The sequence below is a fragment of the Neoarius graeffei genome, chromosome 9 (genome assembly GCF_027579695.1).
Source record: "Neoarius graeffei isolate fNeoGra1 chromosome 9, fNeoGra1.pri, whole genome shotgun sequence".
NCBI lineage: Eukaryota > Metazoa > Chordata > Actinopteri > Siluriformes > Ariidae > Neoarius > Neoarius graeffei.
This window is the reverse complement of record NC_083577.1, coordinates 17011412-17034835: the sequence shown is the minus strand read 5'-3', so window position 1 is coordinate 17034835 and position 23424 is coordinate 17011412. Positions and strand designations below refer to the sequence as shown.

The 23424-nt window shown below is 44.9% G+C and overlaps 1 protein-coding gene across 7 annotated transcripts in view; it reads right to left on the bottom strand.

The window, feature by feature from the left end:
* LOC132891486 (mitogen-activated protein kinase kinase kinase kinase 4) overlaps positions 1-23424 on the bottom strand; it is a 218427-nt gene that overhangs the window by 70873 nt on the left and 124130 nt on the right. For all 7 annotated transcript variants that reach the window (XM_060929103.1, XM_060929106.1, XM_060929104.1 and 4 more), the window contains exons 9-11: positions 23251-23329; positions 490-665; positions 336-408 (exon numbers count right to left, since the gene is read on the bottom strand). In XM_060929103.1, coding sequence (XP_060785086.1) covers positions 336-408; positions 490-665; positions 23251-23329 — 328 coding nt within the window. The remainder of the gene's footprint in view (positions 1-335; positions 409-489; positions 666-23250; positions 23330-23424) is intronic.

Genomic DNA, 23424 nt, shown 5'->3' with positions numbered 1-23424 from the left:
ATGTTAGAGTGAGAAATGTCATACAGTTTGGTAACTACTGAGCCACACAATAATTACCTCTGCCAATTTCAGTGCTGGTTGAATTCAATTATACAACAATTCTATTACAAGATATCCCATTAAAATAAATGTCCCATGTGGCCAGCCTATAATTTACATTTTTCAGACTTCTTGGGTGCTGCGTTAATAATAATACACAACACCTGTCAGTTAAATCATGTTGATTCTTGCCCAGTTATAAAAAAAAAATTCAAATGAGCATGTAAATAAACCTAGATGAAGTGAACAGGTGTGTGCGTGTGAGTGTGTGTGTCCATCCGTCCGGCTGCACATACCTTGGTTCTCCCTCCTGCTCTGGAGCTTCCTCCTCCTCTTCCTCACTGCCACTGTATTCATACTCTGTTTCATCTGAAATGGCAAAAGACAAAGCACAGAATATTACACAGAATAAAAACACACACACATGGCCTACACAGTGAGTATACACACCTTTCTCTCCCCTCTTTTTGCGGGTGCGGTCGATGTGATCTTTGAGCTGGATACGCACTTGTCTCTCGTTCGGCTGGTCTCGGATGAATGGGTGTTTCAGGAGCTGCTCGGTGGTTGGCCTCTGAGTGTAGTTCTTCACCAGACAGCTTTCAATAAAGTTAAAGAACTTCTTGGACCTGAAACAGAGAGATTCAACACAGAGAGAAAATATGAAATAAAAGCTGTGGGAGATGTAAATGAAGTTGCATTCACATTAACAAAGACTCATCTATTCTGGCAATCTTTAAATGCATAAAAATCAAAAAAGGTTAGTAGAGAGATTGGAAATCATTTAGAATACAAACTAAAATTCATAAAACCCAAACACTTATACAATTTCACACACCGAGGCTACAGGACCGATATGTTTAGAAACAATACTAATGATTTGAAATATTTACGGGTGGCTTCACCTAGAGATATAATTAATACGAGAAACTGGGACTCTGCTACCCAAGCAATAAATAAAAATTAAATAAATAAATAAATAGAGACACACAAAAATGGGACTTTTCTCCCACTACACATGGAGATAGTAAAAATCAACATATTGCCTTGGTCTACTCTGTTTATTTCAAACGCTACCAGTGGAGGTTCCACAGAAACAGTTTAGTGAGTGGGACAAGCTGATTTCAAGCTTCATACGAAAAAGTAAAAATTTAAAGGTGACCTATTTTACCCCTTTTTCACAAGTTGACACAGTTCCCTGTGGTCTTAATGAAATGTCTGACATGCTTTGGTCAAAATACTACAAGGATAAAGCACTACAGCTCCCCTCTCACCCTGTCTAAGCAGCCCTGTTCAAAACGGATGATTTGAGCGTCTGTTCCTTTAAATGACAATGAGCCACTGCTCACTCCATCCCCTTTTTCCACCAGCCAATCAGGTAGCACTTTCCTCATGAAAATACATTCACATGGCAGTTCTCAAGCCATGAGTAGAGATACTCAGATGAGGTATACCCCTTTTCCACCAAATCAGTTCCAGGGCTGGTTCGGGGCCAGTGCTGGTGCTGGTTCACAACTCATTCAACTTGCGAGCCAGCTGAGAACCAGTTTGCTTTTCCATAGCTCGCGGTGCTAAGGGGAGCCACGTCATTATGTCGCTGTATACGTCAGTTACGTTGCTGTATACGTCAGTTACGTCGCTGCATTTGCATAAACCTTGGCGCGAACATCGAAGCAACAACAACGCGGAGAAGAAGAAGCAGCAGCAACAACAACAACAATAATAATGGATGACTTCGCGTTTGTACAGCTGCTGCTTCTCGTCGCTTAAAAATGGCAACCTTTCACGGTCTTGCGATTGTTGTTGGTCTTAACAACTCTGCCCCCCCCGCTGACGTAAGCAGTTCTTTCCTCTGGCCCAGCAAAGAGTTGGTGCTAGCCTGGAACCGGTTTTTCTGGCCCAGAGCCAGTTCTTTGTTCAGTGGAAACAGAAAACCCGGTTCCAAACTAAGCACTGGCCCCAAACCAGCCCTGGAACTGTTTTGGTGGAAAAGGGGCAACAGTGGTACAATTCTAATGAGCTTCACTTGTGCCATAGAAAGAGGAGATGAATGTGAACGGCTTGTTGAATCACATGTTTTCTGAAATAGGAGCCCAAAAGAAACTGACTGGTTGTCTTATTTCAGAGTTTGTAGGTTTGTCTTTTCAGTGCATAAGGACTGAAAAGTTTTCATTAAAATGTGCCATTTAAAGCCCCGTCTACACGATCATACATTTGTCCATGGACATCGTCATACAAATGTATGATGATGTTCATGGACAAATGTATAATCGTGTGGACGGTTTTCCCAACAAACTTGAACAACGTCATACTTGTATGACGTTGTATGATGATGTTCAAATTTTTAGAATCGTGTTTCTACTTTCCAACAAATGTTCACAACATCTTACAACATTTTGGGTCATCCACCAATCAGATTGTTAATTCGGGTCATGTGATCTACACTGCCTGTCATGTGACATACAAAATGTATGATCGTGTGGACAGAAATCCACAACATGACCATACAAACTTGAACATCATCATACATTTGTATGATAATGTTTTGGACAAATGTATGATCGTGTAGACGGGGCTTAAGCCTTTAAGATCAACAAAAGGAAAACGTGGGGATGGAGGATTCACTGCCCTATCTCTATGGTTACTTTAACCCAGCCTGCTGGAGTCAAAGCTTCACTTGAAATTTTTTTCAACGTTCCAGTCATCTATTCCTATTTTTAGGTTCATTATAAATGCTGCTACAGTGGTCAGTGTGTTAATGAATGCTGATTAAACCAATAACAGCAGAAGACTAAGAAGACTAATATCAGCCCTATGCAGGCATCCAAGCATTTAAAACATATAATACAGTGTGTATGAAACAGAAATGGGGGAAAAAAAGAAATCAGAAGAAGAATGGGGAAAATGTCATCCAAACAGGGTCAGCAGACTTAGGACTTCTTTAGAGACTCTGGGGAAAACCAACGGCTAAGCATTCTCACATCTTAAGGGCATGCCCAGTTATACAACCATTTTAGAAGGAAGTACAATGATTAGGGATATTCTAGGAACAGACAGGTTGCTTTTGTCCTGTACATACACTACCATTCAAAAGTTTGGGGTCACTTTGAAATTTCCTTATTTTTGAAAGAAAAGCACTGTTCTTTTCAATGAAGATCACTTTAAACGAATCAGAAATACACTCTATACATTGCTAATGTGGTAAATGACTATTCTAGCTGCAAATGTCTGGTTTTTGGTGCAATATTCTCTATAGGTGTATAGAGGCCCATTTCCAGCAACTATCACTCCAGTGTTCTAATGGTACAATGTGTTTGCTCATTGCCTCAGAAGGCTAATGGATGATTAGAAAACCCTTGTACTCCCTCCCCTCTCTCCCATCACTGACAGCTCCACCCACCAGACAGCCAAGAAGTTAGGATCTTGCCCCCCCCCGCATGGGAAAGACTCTGACTCAGGAACACCCCCCCACACACACACACACATATACACACACACACACGGAAGGACTCTGACTCAGGAAGCCCACACACACACACACACACACATACATGGAAAGACTCGAACTCAGGAAAGACTCTGACTATGGAACTGCACTATGTGACTTTTGCACCTTTACCTGCACTACCTCACTTTTTTTTTTTTTTTTACACACCATACACTGTTTCTTGTTGCTGCTACCCTCCACGGAAAAGACTTCTCATTTGCACCTTTACCTGCACTACCTCACTTTTTTTACACATCATACACTGTTTCTTGTTGCTGCTGCCCTCCACGGAAAAGACTTCTCATTTGCACCTTTACCTGCACTACTTCACTTTTTTTACACATCATACACTGTTTCTTGTTGCTGCTGCCCTCCACGGAAAAGACTTCTCATTTGCACCTTTACCTGCACCACCTCACTTTTTTTTACATACCATACACTGTTTCTTGTTGCTGCTGCCCTCCACGGAAAAGACTTCTCATTTGCACCTTTACCTGCACTACCTCACTTTTTTTACATACCATACACTGTTTCTTGTTGCTGCTGCCCTCCACGGAAAAGACTTCTCATTTGCACCTTTACCTGCACTACCTCACTTTTTTTTTTACATACCATACACTGTTTCTTGTTGCTGCTGCCCTCCACGGAAAAGACTTCTCATTTGCACCTTTACCTGCACTACCTCACTTTTTTTACACATCATACACTGTTTCTTGTTGCTGCTGCCCTCCACGGAAAAGACTTCTCATTTGCACCTTTACCTGCACTACCTCACTTTTTTTTTTACATACCATACACTGTTTCTTGTTGCTGCTGCCCTCCACGGAAAAGACTTCTCATTTGCACCTTTACCTGCACTACCTCACTTTTTTTACACACTATACACTGTTCCTTGTTGCTGCTGCCCTCCACGGAAAAGACTTCTCTATGGAACTACACATGTGACTTTGCACCTTACCTGAACTCTCTCATAAGAACTGCCTTGGGCCCTGCAATATAACAACTTACCATATGCTGCTTCTGAATGCTGCTACACATTATTAACACATTATTATTTAACACATTATTCTACATAATGCTGCTACTGTGATAATCTCAACTGGACTGCCCTGGGCTGTACTGTACTGTGTGTCTTGTATATTAGTCTTGTTCTTATCTTCCTGTCTTTAGCCTAGATTATTTTTCTAAATGTTAAATGTCTCAATTTTTTAAATTATTTATTTATTTATTTATTTATTTTAATCATTAATTTATTATTACTTATTGCTTGTTACACTGTTATTGGTCCTGTCTTGCACTTTAATATTTGTCTTGTTAATGTCAGTCCTATGTTTGTCTATGTCTTTACATGGGATAGAGAGAAACGTAATTTCAATTTCCTTGTATGACCTGCGCATATGAAGAAACTGACAATAAAGCTGACTTGACTTGACAAATCATGTTAGCACAGCTGAAAACAGTTTAGCTCTTTAGAGAAGCTATAAAACTGACCTTCCTTTGAGCAGATTGAGTTTCTGGAGCATCACATTTGTGGGGTCGATTAAATGCTCAAAATGGCCAGAAAAAATGTCTCGACTATATTTTCTATTCATTTTACAACTTATGGTGGTAAATAAAAGTGTGACTTTTCATGGAAAGCACAAAATTGTCTGGGTGACCCCAAACTTTTGAACGGTAGTGTATACTGGATTCAGTACTGGTTGGAAATGGGTAGTTATTCAAGATATTATTAGCAGTGGGTAGAAAAGCTGGTACTTGAAAATGGCTGCAGCAGAGTCCTGCAGTGGTTTCAAACATGAACTGCATAACACGGAAAGCCTTGCGTGTTTCGGATATAAAGGATCATTCTGTAAAATTTTGGCAGAAATGGATTATTGTCGCGTAAAAGAGGAAAATTTATATGTTAAAATAAGAGGCTCCAAACTGGCATACTTAAGTGAATGGTTTTGTTTTTTACCTTCTATGCTGTATAATGGAGGAAGCTACTGACTGAGAAGAACTGACAAATGATTGGCTATGTGTCTTTCCAACTCTTTTTCTTGGTTTTGTATTTGTTTGTCTTTTGTTCTTCTACTGAAGAAAAGCAAGAATGAAACAGCAGAAACACAGTATGCAAAATTATTTACAAATTAAAAACTTGTCGTGCACAAGTATTCACCCCTGCTGGTGTGAAATCACTAAACTGGTCCATTTGTTAAGGGGCATGGTTACAGCATCACATTTTTAGCTTTCTAATGAAGAACTGCATCCTTAGCACACTGCATCAATGGCTGTGTTTATGGTCATGAGTTTATTGCTTTAATCTACCCCCTAGTGGAATAACAGAGACAAGCGCTCTCTCGCTCTCTCTCTCTGCATCATATGTGTTTGAGATCAAAAGATGAACATGAGACAATACATCAGAATTTCAGCTTTCACTTCCAGACAACTAAGAACATGGCAGCTTCGGTGGACAAACCATCCGACATTTAGGTGAACAAAAGTATAGGAACAGATAATCTTAAAGCGATTAACCAGGAAATTTTGAAATTACGGGGTTATGAAATGTCGTTATACATTAATACAAGATATTCTAGACGAAAAAATAAGCGGACTTTAGCTTGAAAAAAAAAACCCCACATATTAAAAGTTGTAACATCAGTCCATTGGGCCATTTCCCTGGGTGTGGCCATACTGGATTAGCCAGATACATGGATGTATTAGGAGACGAAAACAAGGGTTGTGCTGTGTGACATAGGATTCTGCACGTCTTCATTCTGTCCTGGATCTGCCACTGTGTGCAGCCAAAGCTATTATCACCGTCCATTTTTTTCAAGCATTATTTTGTCTGTGTATTACATTTTAAGTAGTATAATTCTAGTGGTTTGTGAAGGAGTAGTGTCTTCGTCTATATCTTCTCAAAGATGGGTAAATGCACTGTCTACAAGTGTGAAAACCATGATTCGGAACCCAAGAAAACGCCGGGACTATCATGGCATGGCTATCCTCTGAAGGAGCCAAAGCATTTGGCCAAGTGGCTTCATCAAGTAAAGCGAGAAAACTTTACTCCTGGAAAAAGCAGCAAATTGTGCAGTGAGCATTTTACAGACGATTGTTTTGTGGAGGACTTGTATGAAAAAAAATCAGTGGGAAGCAGTGAGACACAAGGCAGAAATGACAACTGAAGCCAGACATGATCCCAACTTTGTTTCAGCACAAAAACACAGACACCGGCAGCACAACAGCATACCGTGTCACACATCAAACGTATAGAAGGTAAGCAGGTAATTTTTTTTTTAACAGGCAATAAACTAGCCACTACTTTATTTTGATTCCTTTTCTAATACTGCATTGCCATAATTTTTGTGGAGAAATGGAAACAAATTGACCAAGAAGTCACGCTAGACCATAATAAAGTCACCCTCACCACTGCTCCCACTCGCTGACATTTTTCCATTTATTGCCATATGCTAAAGAAACTTCATAAGATCATCGCTGTCATTGTAACTTGCTGCTAGTGCCAGCACACAACATTATAGTGGATGTCCAGCATTAAACACAAATAACATGGTAACACAGGAACAGGGTCAAGGACTGCCAGTTTACGGGTGCACATACAGTGGGGAAAATAAATACACTGCCGATTTTGCAAGTTTTCCCACTTTCAAAGAATGGAGAAGTCTGTATTTTTTATCGTAGGTACACTTCAACTGTGAGAGACAGAATCTAAAAAAAAAAATCCAGAAAATCACATTGCAAACTTGCAAAATCGGCAGTGCATCAAATACTTATTTTCCCCACTGTATTTTTGTACACCTCCACTGTGCTAGCGGAAAACAACATCACAAACGAAGTTATGGCGGTCTCCCTGACAAAAAAACAGTCTCGTCTATTTTCATCACTTTAGTGGTTATACCGTTAAGAACAAATTCAACATGCAACTTTTTTATAAAGGACAGACAAAGACCGACTTTTAGCTCAATGTTTATTTGTGAGACATTTCCTTTTAAGTAAATAACACTTATTATTCTATCCACATTCACTGGATATGAGCAATCACACACTCTGACTGGCTAGTCTATTACTACAACCCCGATTCCAAAAGAGTTGGGACAAAGTACAAATTGTAAATAAAAACGGAGTGCAATAATTTACAAATCTCAAAAACTGATATTGTATTCACAATAGAACATAGACAACATATCAAATGTCGAAAGTGAGACATTTTGAAATTTCATGCCAAATATTGGCTCATTTGAAATTTCATGACAGCAACATATCTCTAAAAAGTTGGGACAGGGGCAATGAGAGGCTGGAAAAGTTAAAGGTACAAAAAAGGAACAGCTGGAGGACCAAATTGCAACTGATTAGGTCAATTGGCAATAGGTCATTAAGATGACTGGGTATAAAAAGAGCATCTTGGAGTGGCAGCGGCTCTCAGAAGTAAAGATGGGAAGAGGATCATCAATCCCCCTAATTCTGCACCGACAAATAGTGGAGCAATATCAGAAAGTTCAACAGTGTAAAATTGCAAAGAGTTTGAACATATCATCATCTACAGTGCATAATATCAAAAGATTCAGAGAATCTGGAAGAATCTCTGTGCATAAGGGTCAAGGTCGGAAAACCATACTGGGTGCCCATGATCTTCGGGCCCTTAGACGGCACTGCATCACATACAGGCATGCTTCTGTATTGGAAATCACAAAATGGGCTCAGGAATATTTCCAGACAGCATTATCTGTGAACGCAATTCACCGTGCCATCCGCCGTTACCAGCTAAAACTCTATAGTTCAAAGAAGAAGCCGTATCTAAACACGATCCAGAAGCGCAGACGTCTTCTCTGGGCCAAGGCTCATTTAAAATGGACTGTGGCAAAGTGGAATACTGTTCTGTGGTCAGACGAATCAAAATTTGAAGTTCTTTATGGAAATCAGGGAGGCCGTATCATTCGGACTAAAGAGGAGAAGGATGACCCAAGTTGTTATCAGCGCTCAGTTCAGAAGCCTGCATCTCTGATGGTATGGGGTTGCATTAGTGCGTGTGGCATGGGCAGCTGGAAAGACACCATCAAAGCTGAAAGGTATATCCAGGTTCTAGAGCAACATATGCTCCCATCCAGACGACGTCTCTTTCAGGGAAGACCTTGCATTTTCCAACATGACAATGCCAAACCACATACTGCATCTATTACAGCATCATGGCTGCGTAGAAGAAGGGTCCGGGTACTGAACTGGCCAGCCTGCAGTCCAGATCTTTCACCCAGAGAAAACATTTGGCGCATCATAAAACGGAAGATACGACAAAAAAGACCTAAGACAGTTGAGCAACTAGAATCCTACATTAGACAAGAATGGGTTAACATTCCTATCCCTAAACTTGAGCAACTTGTCTCCTCAGTCCCCAGACGTTTACAGACTGTTGTAAAGAGAAAAGGGGATGTCTCACAGTGGTAAACATGGCCTTGTCCCAACTTTTTTGAGATGTGTTGTTGTCATGAAATTTAAAAATCACCTTATTTTTCTCTTTAAATGATACATTTTCTCAGTTTAAACATTTGATATGTCATCTGTGTTCTATTCTGAATAAAATATGGAATTTTGAAACTTCCACATCATTGCATTCCGTTTTTATTTACAATTTGTACTTTGTCCCAACTTTTTTGGAATCGGGGTTGTAGGATATCAGTTCATATACCGTGAGTAGAGAAAAACAAAATGGTGGAGCATGTTGTTGAACCAACCGAGGACGAAATAAAAACTCTGCTCGAAAACGGAACTCCCCAAAATTACCCCCCCCCCAAAAAAAAGGCAACAAAATATGGAATAAAGAATGTACCTTTTTTATTTTTCAAGAATTATTATTAGGGCTGTCAAGCGATTTAAAAAAACTAATTAATTACATACTCTGATTAATTGCATACATCAATTTTTACTGTGAAAGTATTTAAAAATATTTCAGTTCAAATGAATTTTAGCAGATGAGTGAATCAATGAATAATCAACATTATAGACTTTAAAGTTCAACATCTCTTATTATTATTATTATTATTTTTATTATTTATGCAGTAACATCAAGGTAATTGTGATTGCTACCTGAAGTCCAGTGATCCCCAGTCAGCGCAATATATTCAGCTCCCGCCACTACATCTTTTGCTTTCTTTTCTGTCGTACACCTGCTGGGTTTTGGACACAATTGTGTTTCTCAATAGTGGCTTATAAGTCGTGTCAGAAGATACCATCTGTAAAGCCCCCTGTCATCTATCACTAAAACTGGTCTGCAGGTCATTGCAATCCATTTAGTTAGTCGGCCACAGGCAGACTTGCTAAGTTTGCATGTGAACGCCTGGTCGAGTGTGGCTTGACAAGGCTGGCTGCTAGTGTTAGCATCAAGGGGTGTGCTAGCTTGTACCTCCGGGTTTGCTCCTAAATGCTTTGTGTTGAGGTGATATTTCAGACTTGACGAACTCCTATTGAATGAAAATTCCTTACTGCAGAAATTGCAGAGAATGAAGGGCCTGTGAACAGTTCCGTCTGGGAGGTTTGTTTTAAACATAAATGTTCCATTCACTGGACCAAACAGCGCGTTCTCGTTTGCCGCCTTCATTTTACATTCACTTGTGGCCAGAACGGCACTGGGTCAAAGGTCACTACGGAATGCGATTAATCAGAGTTAATTTTTTTAACGTGTTATTTTTCTGTGATTAATCAAAATTAATGCATTGTTTTCACCACTCTAATTATTATTATTATAGCATTTTTCACAAATTGCTACTGTCATTTTGCCAGTTTGTTTAGATTGTAAGCGGAAATTATTTTGTCTGAAATTTTGTATGGTTTTATTTATCGAATTTGCAAAAAAAAAAATTTCTCCAAATCCAGTGAATGTGGACAGAATAAAACAGTTATTCCACTCAATCTCGTCATACATGGCTTATAGCCAACTCGGTGCTACACGCCTCATCGGCTATCAGCATTACACAACTTGAAAGTACGACTTGATTTCGTGCAATAACTTAAATATTTGCTTGCAGTAACTGCATCAAGACGGTGACCCACTGACATCACTAAACTGTTCCATTCTTCTTTGGTGATGCTTTCCCAGGCTTGTAACACAGGATTTCAGTTGCTGTTTGTTTTGGGGAGTTTCTCCCTTCAGGAGGTGAAATACTGGGTTACGGTCTTGTGACTGACTTGGCCAGTCTAAAACCTTCCACTTTTTCCCCTGATGAAGTCCTTTGTTGTGTTGGCAGAAGCTGTATGTTTCACACCATGAAGTCATACATTCTCAAACTTGAGGCTGTAACTCCAGTATTAATTAACAGGTAAATTGGTCTTACAAAAAATGTACAGTGATGACCGTTTAAATATTCAAAATTTCTTTATCCTAGGTTATTTATTCAATTTGGTACTCCTCCTTAAGGGACCATTTAACACCAAACCACAGTAGTGCTGTATCTAATACGCTGCTGTGTTAAATAAAAATAAAGCCCCTTACAACTGGTTCACTGAAAACGAGGGTTATGTATATAACCGCGGTTCTATGAGTTTCGGATGATCGCCAGAGGCGGTGCTTTCAGCACATGGATATCCATCACACGAACGTGCAGGTCGAGTAATAGTAACAACAAAGTCACGTGTGACCTGGGTGACGTCACCCCGTGACCCCGGCATAAAGGACCGGTAAACCCAGGAAGTGACCTCTTGGCAAATCTTCTCGTGTACACTCCGAGTGACTGCCAAGCTCTGGCGGTCATCCGAAACTCATAGAACCGCGGTTATATACATAACCCTCGTTCTATTTCGTTTCTCCTGACCGCCAGAGGCGGTGCTTTCAGCACATGGATGACTAATACCAACCAGGTCATGAGGAGTGCCTACCCGTACTCAGTGCTGCTGCGACGGGCCTGGAATGACAGCCGTCGCCACAGGATTATGTGGGACGACATTAAGACGGTAAAACCTGGTGAAGGTGCAGCTGGAAGCCCAGGAGGCTGTGCTGCGTATGTCTGAAAGGAGCACGCCCTTCAGTGATGCCCATGAGGCCACCACGCCCCGTGCAGAGTGCGCCCTGACAGCCGGAGGAATCGGGGAGCCACTGTGCCTGTAGGCATGTAATATGGCCTCAACTATCCACTTGGATAGCCTCTGCTTAGAGAGCGCAAGACCCTTCCTCGGCCCTGTGTGGCACAGAAACAGGGCGTCGCTCCTACGGAAGCCCTCTGTACGGGACACGTACACCCTGAGGGCGCGAACTGAGCACAAAAGTTCCGACCTCTCACCATGGCCCGCCTCGAACGCCGCAAGGCTAAGGGGCTGGTTGACGAAGGTAGCAGAGAGGGTCTTCGGGAGGAAAGAGGGGTTTAGGCCACAGGGTGACCCCACTGTCGCCGGAGTGCCACTGCAGGCACTCCCCACTGACTGACAACGCGTGTAGTTCCCCGACGCGCCTCGTTGATGTAATGGCCAGAAGAAAGGCAGTCTTCAGGGAGAGCCATGAAATGTCTGCCGTGAGCAGGGGCTCAAAACGGTGCGTCACAGAGAGCCTGCAGCACCAAGTGAAGGTCCCATGTGGGTACCCGGCTCTGTCGGGGGGGTCTCAACCGGAGAGCACCCTTCAAGAAACGTGCCACCAAGGCGTGGGACCCCACGGTCCTTCCCCCAACTCTGGCATGCTGAGCAGAGATGGCAGCTGCATAGACCTTGATGGTGGCAGGGGTAAGACCCTTATCAAAGCAGAGACTGGCGGAACAGTCGAATGGTCGGCAGGGGGCAGCATGTAGGCTCCTCCCCCCGAGTTAAGCACCAGTTGGAGAAAAGCCTCCATCTGTTGGCATAGAGGGCATTGGTGGGGGGTGCCCGAGAGCTTGCAATGGTGTTGACCACTGCCGGCTCACAAGGACCTCGCAGGGGGTCCGGCCCTTCAGCGGCCATACCCAGAGCTGCAGACGGGCTGGATCCGGGTGCCAGATCTGCCCTCCCAGCTGTGATAGCAGGTCCGTCCTCACTGGCAGGCACCAGGGGTCGCCGTTCAGAAGTTGCAGCAACTTGGGAACCACACTCGGCCCGGCCACCGGGGGGGCGACAAGCAGCAGCCCGTGGTGGTCCATCGCAACCCTGTGTAGGGTTGGCACGATCAGCAGCAGAGGGGGGGAGGCATACAGCAGTTGCCTCGGCCAAGCCCCAGGGGACTGGGGCCGTGGAGGCTGAACCACAGAGGGCAGTGTGTCGACTCCTGGCAGGCAAAGAGGTCCACCTCTGCCCTGCCAAAACGTTCCCAGATGGCGAGAACCACCGCTGGGTTGAGTCTCCATTCCCCGGGATCGGGGTCCTGGCGGGACAGCAGATCCGCTGCCCTGTTGGCAGTGCCTGGCAAGTACATGGCACGCAGGCTCAAGAGATGTCGATGGGCCCACCGCAGAAGTTGGCCAGCCACTTCCAAGCACTGGAGGGACTTTGTGCCTCCCTGGTGGTTGATGTAGTACACTACCGTAGCATTGTCCGTCCGCACCAGAACGTGTCTGCCGGCCAGGCCTGGGAGGAAGTGCTGTAGGCCGAGGAACACAGCCCGTAGCTCCAGCACGTTGATGTGCTGCTGTCGCTGCCCTGGACTCCAGTAGCCTCTGACGGTCCGGCATTGCCAGACTGCACCCCAGCTTCCCAGGGGAGCATCCGTGGTGATGACCTCCCTCCGGGAGGGGATAGCCGCCGGCGGAACACCCCGCGAAAGGTAAGCCCTCCTCCATGGACGGAGGAGCCTGAAAAAAAAGTATCCGTCGTCTTCACGAGCCTGTGCAGCACCGGGTGGAGGTGGAGACCGTTGAACCACCTCTGAAGCGGCGTAAGTCCAGGAGTCCCAGCGGGACCAGAGAGGAGGCTGCCGTAAGCATGCCCAGCAGGCGCTGAAAGGTCTTCAGGGCGAGTGACCTACCCCGTCCGAAGCGGCCAAGCAGTAGGCGGATGTTGTGGATCCTGGTCTGGGAGGGAGTTACCATCAACGACCTCGAATCCAGGTGCATGCCCAAGAAAGTCGTCTCCTGGCTGGGCACCAGCGAGCTCTTCTTGTAATTCACCCTGAGCCCCAGCTCTACGACATGCGAGAGCACAGTCGCGATGTTGGTGCGGGCCTGAGCTGCTGACCGTGAACAGACGAGCCAGTCGTCCAGGTAAGGCAGGACACGCAAACTCCTTGCCTGAAGTGGTGCCGATGCCGCTGCCGCACACCCGGTGAACACACGGGGTGCCAGCGATATCCCAAAGGGCAGAACATTGAACTCGAAAGCCTGGCCCTCGAAGGCAAACCGCAGGAACTGCCTGTGGTGTGGCACAATGGGAGCATGGAAGTAGGCGTCTTTCAGGTCGAAGGTGACAAACCAGTCGCCCGCCTGGATGTGGTGTAAGACATCCACTGTACGCAGCATGCGGAATCTCATGGTCCTCAAGTGGGAATTGAGGGACCTCAGGTCGAGGATCGGGCAGATACCGCCGTCCTTCGGAACCAGAAAATACCTGGAGTAGAACCCACCTTGCTGTCTCTGCCTGTCGACGGGAGAGACTGCTCCTTTCTCCAGGAGGGTGGCGATTTCCTGCCGGGGGACGAGGGACTTCCCCAGATGGCTCACGGTGGTGTGTTTGACCCCATGAAACGTGGTGGACGGCGGCAGAACTGGATGCGGTAACCCTCGGTGAGGGTCACCAGCACCCAGGGGTCAACGCTCTCCAGCTTTGGAGCTGTTCGCTGGAAAAGCGGCCGACCGCCAGCGCGCTGATGTCAGCGCCGTCCAGAGCGCCCCCGTCGGTCACCATGGGGGCGACGAGGAGCGGACTGGGTGTAGGGGGCGGCACCGCGGGTCCGGGAGGTGGTGGGGCGGCGAAAGTCATCAACCCGTCTGGTCTCCTGGCGGGTGCGTGGCCGAGACAGAGTCGGTGTGGGCCCCCTGAAGGACTGGGCAGCATTGCCATGGTGGTGGGCCTGGCGGGGGCCAGCGAACTGCTGTTACGCCTAGATGACCTGGGCACTCCGATCCAGGGCTTGCTGAGTGGCTTCGCCAAACAGCTCCCCGGGGACAACAGGGAGAGAGTGCAGCACACGCCGGTCGGGCTCGGCCAGAGGGGACTGTGCCCGCCATATCTGCTGGCGGCCGAGGGTGAGATACGAAATCAGCCGGCCCAGTTCCCGCGACGAGTAGGCAAAGGCCTGGAGCCGCGTCACACAGCTCCCGTGATGCCGCGCTCGTCCCCTCCAGCGTCTGGGGGTCCATGACACCTGGCTGGCAGAAGGGAACTTAAATAGGGCGAGAACGCCCCAAGTAAGTAGCCCAAAATAAACTATCAGGCGGAAATAAAAAATAAACGACCGGGCGAACACACCCGTGGTCGGGAATATTAACAAGGATGGCGCCGTGCGCTACAGAACTGATAAACAGCGGCGAGAAACACCGCTTTAATTTAAATGAATGAAAACCGCTTACCTGAGCGACAACAAGCCGGCCTCCAGCAGCGAGGACACCGCCTCGGAGGGCCAGTCAGCTAACTCCACCGAGCGAGAGCGCTCAGCTTAACGGAGTAACAAACAATACGAATACAACACACAAGACAGCCGGCCCGTAAGCAGGCCGGAGACAAGGCTACACAAAACAAGCGGTTGATAATATTAACAAGGATAGGCACTGTGCGCCACAGAACTGATAAACAGCGGTGAGAAACACCGCTTTAATTTAAATGAATGAAAGCCGCTTCTCAATGTTGGGCATCTGCTGGAGGCCGTAGATAGGGGTGTCCTGCATTGCCGCCAGGGCCCTGCAGTCACTAGGGAGGTGGGAAGGCATCTAGGGTCCGCCCAACACCTCTGTAACTCCTCGATGTATGAGGCCGAGGGCGGAACAGACAACGAGGAAGGCTATGCGGGACCTCTGAAGAAAGCGCTCTGATGCTGGGCCACCGGGGCGTGTCCAATCCCAGACGGGCCAATGCAGCCCTCAGCGTTGGCTGGATGGGTGAGCATCCGCCTTCCGACGCTGCCACGGTGCCATGGCTGGTGGCCTGGGAACCGGCCGGAGAGGTGGAGTCGTGACCATCGGACCCACCGCAGTCAAAGCTCTCCGAAGCCCGGATCGACAGTTCATCCAGGCCGCGTGCATCAACGGCCGGTGACAGAAGCGGTGGTGATGGTGAACAGTCGGGCTGCCAGGCAGAAGGGGTGGCTGCGGGAACACTGCTGCCCTGTGGCGGAGGCTGAAGATTCGCCAGCAGGGCCTTCATCTCCTCCAGCTCGGTGGACATCACCTCCACCTTCTGAGCCAAATCGCCCGAGCGCTTCTTTTTCGCCTTAGAAGCGAAGACGTGTGGGGGAGCCCACGGCGCTTGCTGGGCCCCGCTGCTGCAGCCGACACCGTGTCCTGTCCCCCCGAGGCCCGGGGGATGTCAGACGGAGGATCCAGCCGAGCCAGCCTGGCGGTCCGCGCAGCCACGCTCAGGCACATGCAGTCTGCGCAGGCCATGTCCGTCAGCCCCTGCCGCAGGTGATCAATACCCAGGCATGAGGGGCACTCGCGGTGGCCGTCCTCCGGTTCGAGGGGGACCCGGCAGTTGGCGCAGCGAGAGAATAGGTCCATGACGCCTGGCTGGCAGAAGGGAACTTAAAAAATAGGGCGAGAACACCCCAAGTAAGTAGCCCAAAATAAACAATCAGGCGGTAATGAAAAACGACCGGGTGAACACACCCGTGGTCGGGAATATTAACAAGGATAGGCGCCGTGCGCCACAGCACTGATAAGCAGCGGCGAGAAACACCGTTTTAATTTAGATGAATGAAAACCGCTTACCTGGGCGACAACAAGCCAGCCTCCAGCGGCGAGGACACCGCCCCGGAGGGCTAGTCAGCTAACTCCACCGAGCGAGAATGCTCAGCTTAACGGAGTAACAATACGAATACAACACACAAGACCGCCGGCCTGTGAGCAGGCCGGAGACAAGGCTACACAAAATAAGGCGGTTAATAATATTAACAAAGATAGGCGCAGTGCGCCACAGGACTGATAAACAGCGGCGAGAAACACCGCTTTAAATTAAATGAATGAAAACCGCTTACCTGAATGAAGACAAGCCGGCCTCCAGCGGTGAGGACGCCGCCCCGGAGGACTAATCAGCTAACTCCACCAAGCGAGAGCGCTCAGCTTAACGGAGTAACAAACAATACAACACACAAGACCGCCGGCCTGTGAGCAGGCCGGAGACAAGGCTACACAAAATAAGGCGGTTAATAATATTAACAAGGATAGGCGCTGTGCGCCACAGAACTGATAAACAGCGGCGAGAAACCCCGCTTTAATTTAAATGAATGAAAACCGCTTACCTCAATGAAGACAAGCCGGCCTCCAGCGGTGAGGACACCGCCCCGGAGGACTAATCAGCTAACTCCACCGAGCGAGAGCGCTCAGCTTAACGGAGTAACAAACAATACAACACACAAGACCGCCGGCCTGTGAGCAGGCCGGAGACAAGGCTACACAAAATAAGGCGGTTAATAATATTAACAAGGATAGGCGCAGTGCGCCACAGAACTGATAAACAGCGGCGAGAAACACCGCTTTAATTTAAATGAATGAAAACCGCTTACCTCAATGAAGACAAGCCGGCCTCCAGCGGTGAGGACACCGCCCCGGAGGACTAATCAGCTAACTCCACCGAGCGAGAGCGCTCAGCTTAACGGAGTAATAAATCAATACGACAAGAGAAAAGAGTTGGTGGACTTAGCGCAGTTTCTTGGAGGGTGCATAAGCACAGCCCCAACCCTACGGGTAACGAAACTACCACAGCGCTTTGTCCAAATTCCAACTCGCAACCTGCAAACGCGAGAAGATGTAAGAGGTCACTTCCTGGGTTTACCGGTCCTTTATGCCGGGGTCACGGGGTGACGTCACCCAGGTCACACGTGACTTTGTTGTTACTATTACTCGACCTGCACGTTCGTGTGATGGATATCCATGTGCTGAAAGCACCGCCTCTGGCGGTCAGGAGAAACGAAATAGAACCTCTGCCATAAATGGTCCCAGCTATAGGCAGGAATGCATGGTTTTAAAATATCTATGCCCTGATAACACCCTAAACCTTTTAAAAACCATGTATTACAACCCCAATTCCAAAAAAGTTGGGACACTCTGTAAACTGTAAATAAAAACAGAATGTGATGATTTGCAAATCATAGAAACCCTATATTTAATTGAAAATAATACAAAGACAGCATATCAAATGTTGAAACTGAGTTTTTTTTTTTTTTTAAATATATGCTCATTTTGAATTTGATGTCAGCAACACGTTTCAGAAAAGTTGGGACGGGGCAACAAAAGACTGAAAAAGTTGTGTAATGCTAAAAAATAATAATAATTTGGTTAATTGGCAACAGGTCAGTAACATGACTGGGTATAAAAAGAACATCCCAGAGAGGCGGAGTCTCTCAGATGGGGAGGGGTTCACTGCTCTGTGAAAGACTGCCTGGGCAAACAGTGCAACAATTTAAGAATAACATTCCTCAGTGGAAAACTGCAAAGAATTTGTAGATCACATCATCTATGGTACATCTCATCTCATCTGTAGCGGTGGGCAGAGCTGTCGGCACTCAGACTGTGGCTATTCAGAACTTGAGCCGCTCTGTGGATTCCATCTTGGAGAAGTTGATGGCTTTGCAGAGAGATATGGATCATTTTAGTGACCAGAATGGACGAGCGGGGTAGTCTGCCACGTCTACCCGTTTCAAGCCTAAACAAATTCCAATCTTATCTTCGGCTCTCAGGGCTCTACGTTAACTTTGAGACATGGTTGCCCATTCAGGCAACCGTTTGTAGAAATCTGGTTGCCCGAACTCAGAACATGGTTGCCCAAATATTACATATTATTATTTTTTTATTTATTATTCAACCTTCTCAGACGCTGTCTGTATCAACAAGCATTGACACTAGCACCCCGTGCGAGTAATACGGTAATTAGTCATGTAGTGAAAGATATACCAATAGACAGTCCCCCCAGGATTTTGCGGGCCTTTTTTGTGATTGTTGCGGGCTAAAATGTCGGATGTTGCGGGGGTTTTTTTCCAAAAAATTGCGATGAAAGTTGCGGTGTTTTTTAGGTTTTTGTTGCGATTACATAGCGGGAGGAAGTGAAAGTTGCGAGAAATTGTTGTGATTTTCTCTTTTTGTGATTAAAATTGAGTGATATGTTAAATATTAAGTTATTACTGAAAAACTATTGATTAAAAAAAAACAAAAGGCACTGAGAAACGGTCCTATAAACAACTTTACCAATATAAAAGATTACCAGGACTACAAAAATGCAGAAAAATAGGCTTTACTTATCCAAATGCTCCTGTTGGGTCAAAAGTTAAAGTGCATAGAACCTCACAGCACAACATGAAGTTACCTTAAAATATAATATAAATGCCTCAGCTTTCATGTAAGGAAAAAAAAACCCATTAATACTAGTACTGTGTGCAGGCAGTCTCTCCTGAAGACTAAATTAAACAATAATTATAAACTAATAAAATAAATGGCTCAGGCTTCATAGAAGAAAAAAAAAACAATTTGAACAGAATCTCACAGTATGATGCTGAAGCTGCCTAAACAATGGAAAATAAAATACCATTTTGGCAAAAATGTTGGCATCCATTAATTTCTTGTATTAAGTAAAAAAAATAACGTAAAGTGCACACAGTCCTTCACTGTAAACATAACACATTTTCAGTAACAGAATTTAAGCCTACATAAACACTGACTCGCACATCATGCAATGTTGCAACATACTGCTGACGTTTTCCAGCCCAAAATATGTTCAAAACCCGCCAAAATGCACTTAAAACCGCCCAATCTGGCAACACTGCGCACATGCTGCTTCTCTTGAATGTATACACGGAAGTAAGGCGGAAGGTAGTTTGTCGACGTCACCTCAAGACGACGCCAACGATTGGTCAAATTTGCGGGAAAGTTGCGGTGATTGGATATAATTGCAACACCGCCCTGAATTCGCGGGGATTGGTTGAATTTGCATTGAAGTTGCAAATCGCAACATCGCGAAATCCTGGAGGGTCTCAATAGAACACTGAATATGCACTACGCGATAATTATTAGCAATGGGAAACTGCATTGCGAGCCCGCGATGTGCAAATGTGAATTCCGCTAGTTGTTGAACATCCCGTAATGATAACATGGACGCGGTCTTTCCGAGTCAAACAATCACAAATCGTGATGGAATTTCATAATAATATGAATGAATAAGCATCGTTTTTCATGCAAGTTGACATATTTGGGTAGTTGCCCGATCGGGCAAGCATTTGTGAGAGTCTGGTCGTCCGAATCTATTGAATGGTTGCCCCGGGCAATCGGGCTACTGTTAATGTAATGTAAAGCCCTGGCTCTCTCAGCCAGCACTCCCTGGTCAAGGTCATTGCTGGAGCAACAATCTTCCTCTGAAGATCACTGCAGTTAGACTCTCTCTCTGTATTCCCCATTATCCCCTACCATTCCTTTGTTTTGTTTGTACGCTTTTTATCTGTGTTGTACTATGAAAGCTAAGTGGTACCGGAGTCAAATTCCTTGTGTGTGTTCGCATACCTGGCAATAAAAGTGTTTCTGATTCTGATTTATCCTTCTACAGGGTCGCAGGCAAGCTGGAGCCTATCCCAGCTGACTACGGGCGAAAGGCGGGGTACACCCTGGACAAGTCTCCAGGTCATCACAGGGCTGACACATAGACACAGACAACCATTCACACTCACATTCACACCTACGGTCAATTTAGAGTCACCAGTTAACCTAACCTGCATGTCTTTGGACTGTGGGGGAAACCGGAGCACCCGGAGGAAACTCACGCGGACACGGGGAGAACATGCAAACTCCGCACAGAAAGGCCCTCGTCGGCCACAGGGCTCGAACCCGGATCTTCTTGCTGTGAGGCGACAGCGCTAACCACTACACCACCGTGCCACCCATATATATATCATTAAAAGATTCAGAGAATCTGAAGAAATCTCTGTATGCAAGAGACAAGGCTGAAAACTGACATTGGATGCCTGTGATCTTCAAGCCTTCAGGCGACACTGCATTAAAAGCAGACATGTGTCTGTAGTGGAAATCACTGTATGGGCTCAGGAATACTTCAGAAAACCATCATCTGTGAAAACAGTTAATTGCTGCATCCATAAATGCAAGTTAAAACCAAACATAAACAATATCCAGAAACACTGCCACTTTCTCTGGGCCCGAGCTCTTTTACAATGGACTGAGGCGAAGTGGAAAATTGTCCCAAGGTCTGATAAATCAAAAGCAGAAATTCTTTTTAGAAATCATGGACACCATGTCCTCCAGGCTTAAGGGGAGAGGGACCATCCAGCTTATCAGTGCACAGTTCAAAAGCCAGCATCTGTGATGGTATGAGGGGGCATTAGTGCACATGACATGGGTAGCTTGTACATCTGATATATACACACTTCAGAGCAATATGCTGCCATCCAGACAAAATCTTATCCAGAGAAGGCCTTCCTTCTTTCAGCAAGACAATGCCAAATCACTTTCTGCACATATTAAAACTGCATGGCTCCATAGTAAGAGAGTCCACGTTCTAAAATGGCCTGCCAGCAGTCCAGACCTGTCTCCCATTTAAAACATTTGGCGCATTATGAAGCGCAAAATATGACAAAGGAGACCCTGAACTGTTGAGCAACTGAAATTATATATTAGGCAAGAATGGGACAACATTTCTCTTTCAAAACTACAGCAATTGGTCTCTTCAGTTCCCAAACATTTACAGAGTGTTGTTAATCCTCTAGGGTCTGAAGGTATTTTCTGGCACTCTAATGATTTTGGCATGCTCTTATTTTGTTGTCAATTTCAACAAATCTAAGCAGTATTTTCAAAGTCATATGACTTTTTTATACTCAGAACAAGTTCAGCTACAATAATATCCATGTAGTATGTATGTCATGACTGTACTTTAAAAAAACAGATAAATGAAGATGTTGTAAAAAGAAGTTTTAGAACTGTGTTGGAATGTGTGAAAAAGCATTACCTTACCCATTGTGATGAACCGTTTTGATCACTTGAGGTGATTCTGTTCAGTCTTAGGAATGTATCAAGTACAAAAACTTAAATCTGCTCCATTGATTTGGACAATTAACTGGCCATCAAAAAATTATGTCCTATTGTTTTGTGATAAAGGGTTAGCAGTGGGAGGGGTATTTAATGAGAAGGGTAAAAATTTCCATTCCACTCCATGAAAAGAGTAAAAACCCCTCCCACTGCCAACTCTTAATCCCATCAGGTCAACTCACAATGGGTAAGGTAATGCATTTTCACACATCCCACCACAGTTCTAAAACTGCTTTTTACAACAGCTTCAGTTATCTGGTATTTGACCCTTTTGGTATTTGACTATTCAGTGTGTCTTGAAATTAACTCTTGTACTATTTTACTCAGTTTAGAGCCACAACCAACTCTCTTACTCTGTTACACAATTACTGTGTAATTTTGCTCCAACTCCAACTTTTACTCTCTAAACTCAAAACCGAGCAAAATTAACTATTTTTGAGGAAAATACTTTTAACTCTAGAAAAATTGCTCAGTCATTTTTCCTGTGTATGCACTACAGCGCACACATCAACCGATGTGCTCATAATAAATAGAAGAAATATTTACACTTAAGTTGATCTTTGGCTGGATCGAGTCGAGGAAAGAGGAAAAAAAAGAAAAAGGGCACCGCTCATCATCAGTGTCGCAGTTCTCAAGACTGAATTGAATCACTGTCCTGAATCACGAATAGTTATGAACTGATTTGCTGTCCTGAATAATCCAAAGCACATAAAATCCACGTGCCTTCTTGCAACAGAAGTTTTACCTCCAAATAGCCTAAGCTACGTCTGACAGATTTTATCCTGTTTACAGTGGGCGTTCCCACCAGGAAAGAGAAACCAATCAAAACTGAAAGAGTGAAAGTGATTATCAATCCATTACCATGTGAATAGTCTTTTATGAATGCGTAAGTGGGCACTCAACGCTCCATCTCCAGTGTAACTGAGTAAGGTGACAAGTTTTATATTTCATCTAATTTAGGTAATTTAAAAACTATATTATTTGGCAGTGGGCACATATGAAAGTGCAAAGTATAAAGTTTGTCAATATGTTTATCATGTTTGTATGATGAAAAAAATCTCGAAGATATTTATCTAAATACATGATCGACTCATTCTAACCCTGCCAAGCTTCGCCGGCGAAGCTTTAGAGCCCAAAGGGTTAAAAGAAGAGGTGATGTAACACAGTGGTAAACATGCCCGTCCCAACTTTTTTGAAACGTGTTGCTGACATCAAATTCAAAATGAGCATATATTTAAAAAAAAAAATCTGTTTCAACATCTGATATGTTGTTGTATATTTTTAATGAAATATAGGGTTTCCATGATTTGCAAGTCATTATTGTTTTTTTATTTACAGTTAGCACAGCGTCCCAACTTTTTTAGAATTGGGGTTGTAAAACGGTATGTTCATCTTTACGCCTCTTTGGGCAGCAATGGAAAGAAAACTAAATTTGACAGGCATTATATGCAATCAGTTCTAATGCATTATACATATTTGTTCACTCCTATTTCCTCATTGGCATTGCATCTTTTTAACACAGTTTTTCATTTTACCGAAATGAAGTGGTACTGACCTGAATGTACACTGAAAGCTAACAGCACAAACTGGTGGACTGATATGCAGCACACTCACCATTTCTTGGACTTGAGTCTAGGTGGAGGGTTTCTGGGGATGAGGAAGAGCGCTCGCATCGGATGCATGTCACACAGCGCTACATGGCCAAAGATAAAGCAACACACATTCACCAAAAACATTCATTCACTGGTCAAGGTATGGAGACTTTACTGACGTGGACTTTAATTCAAT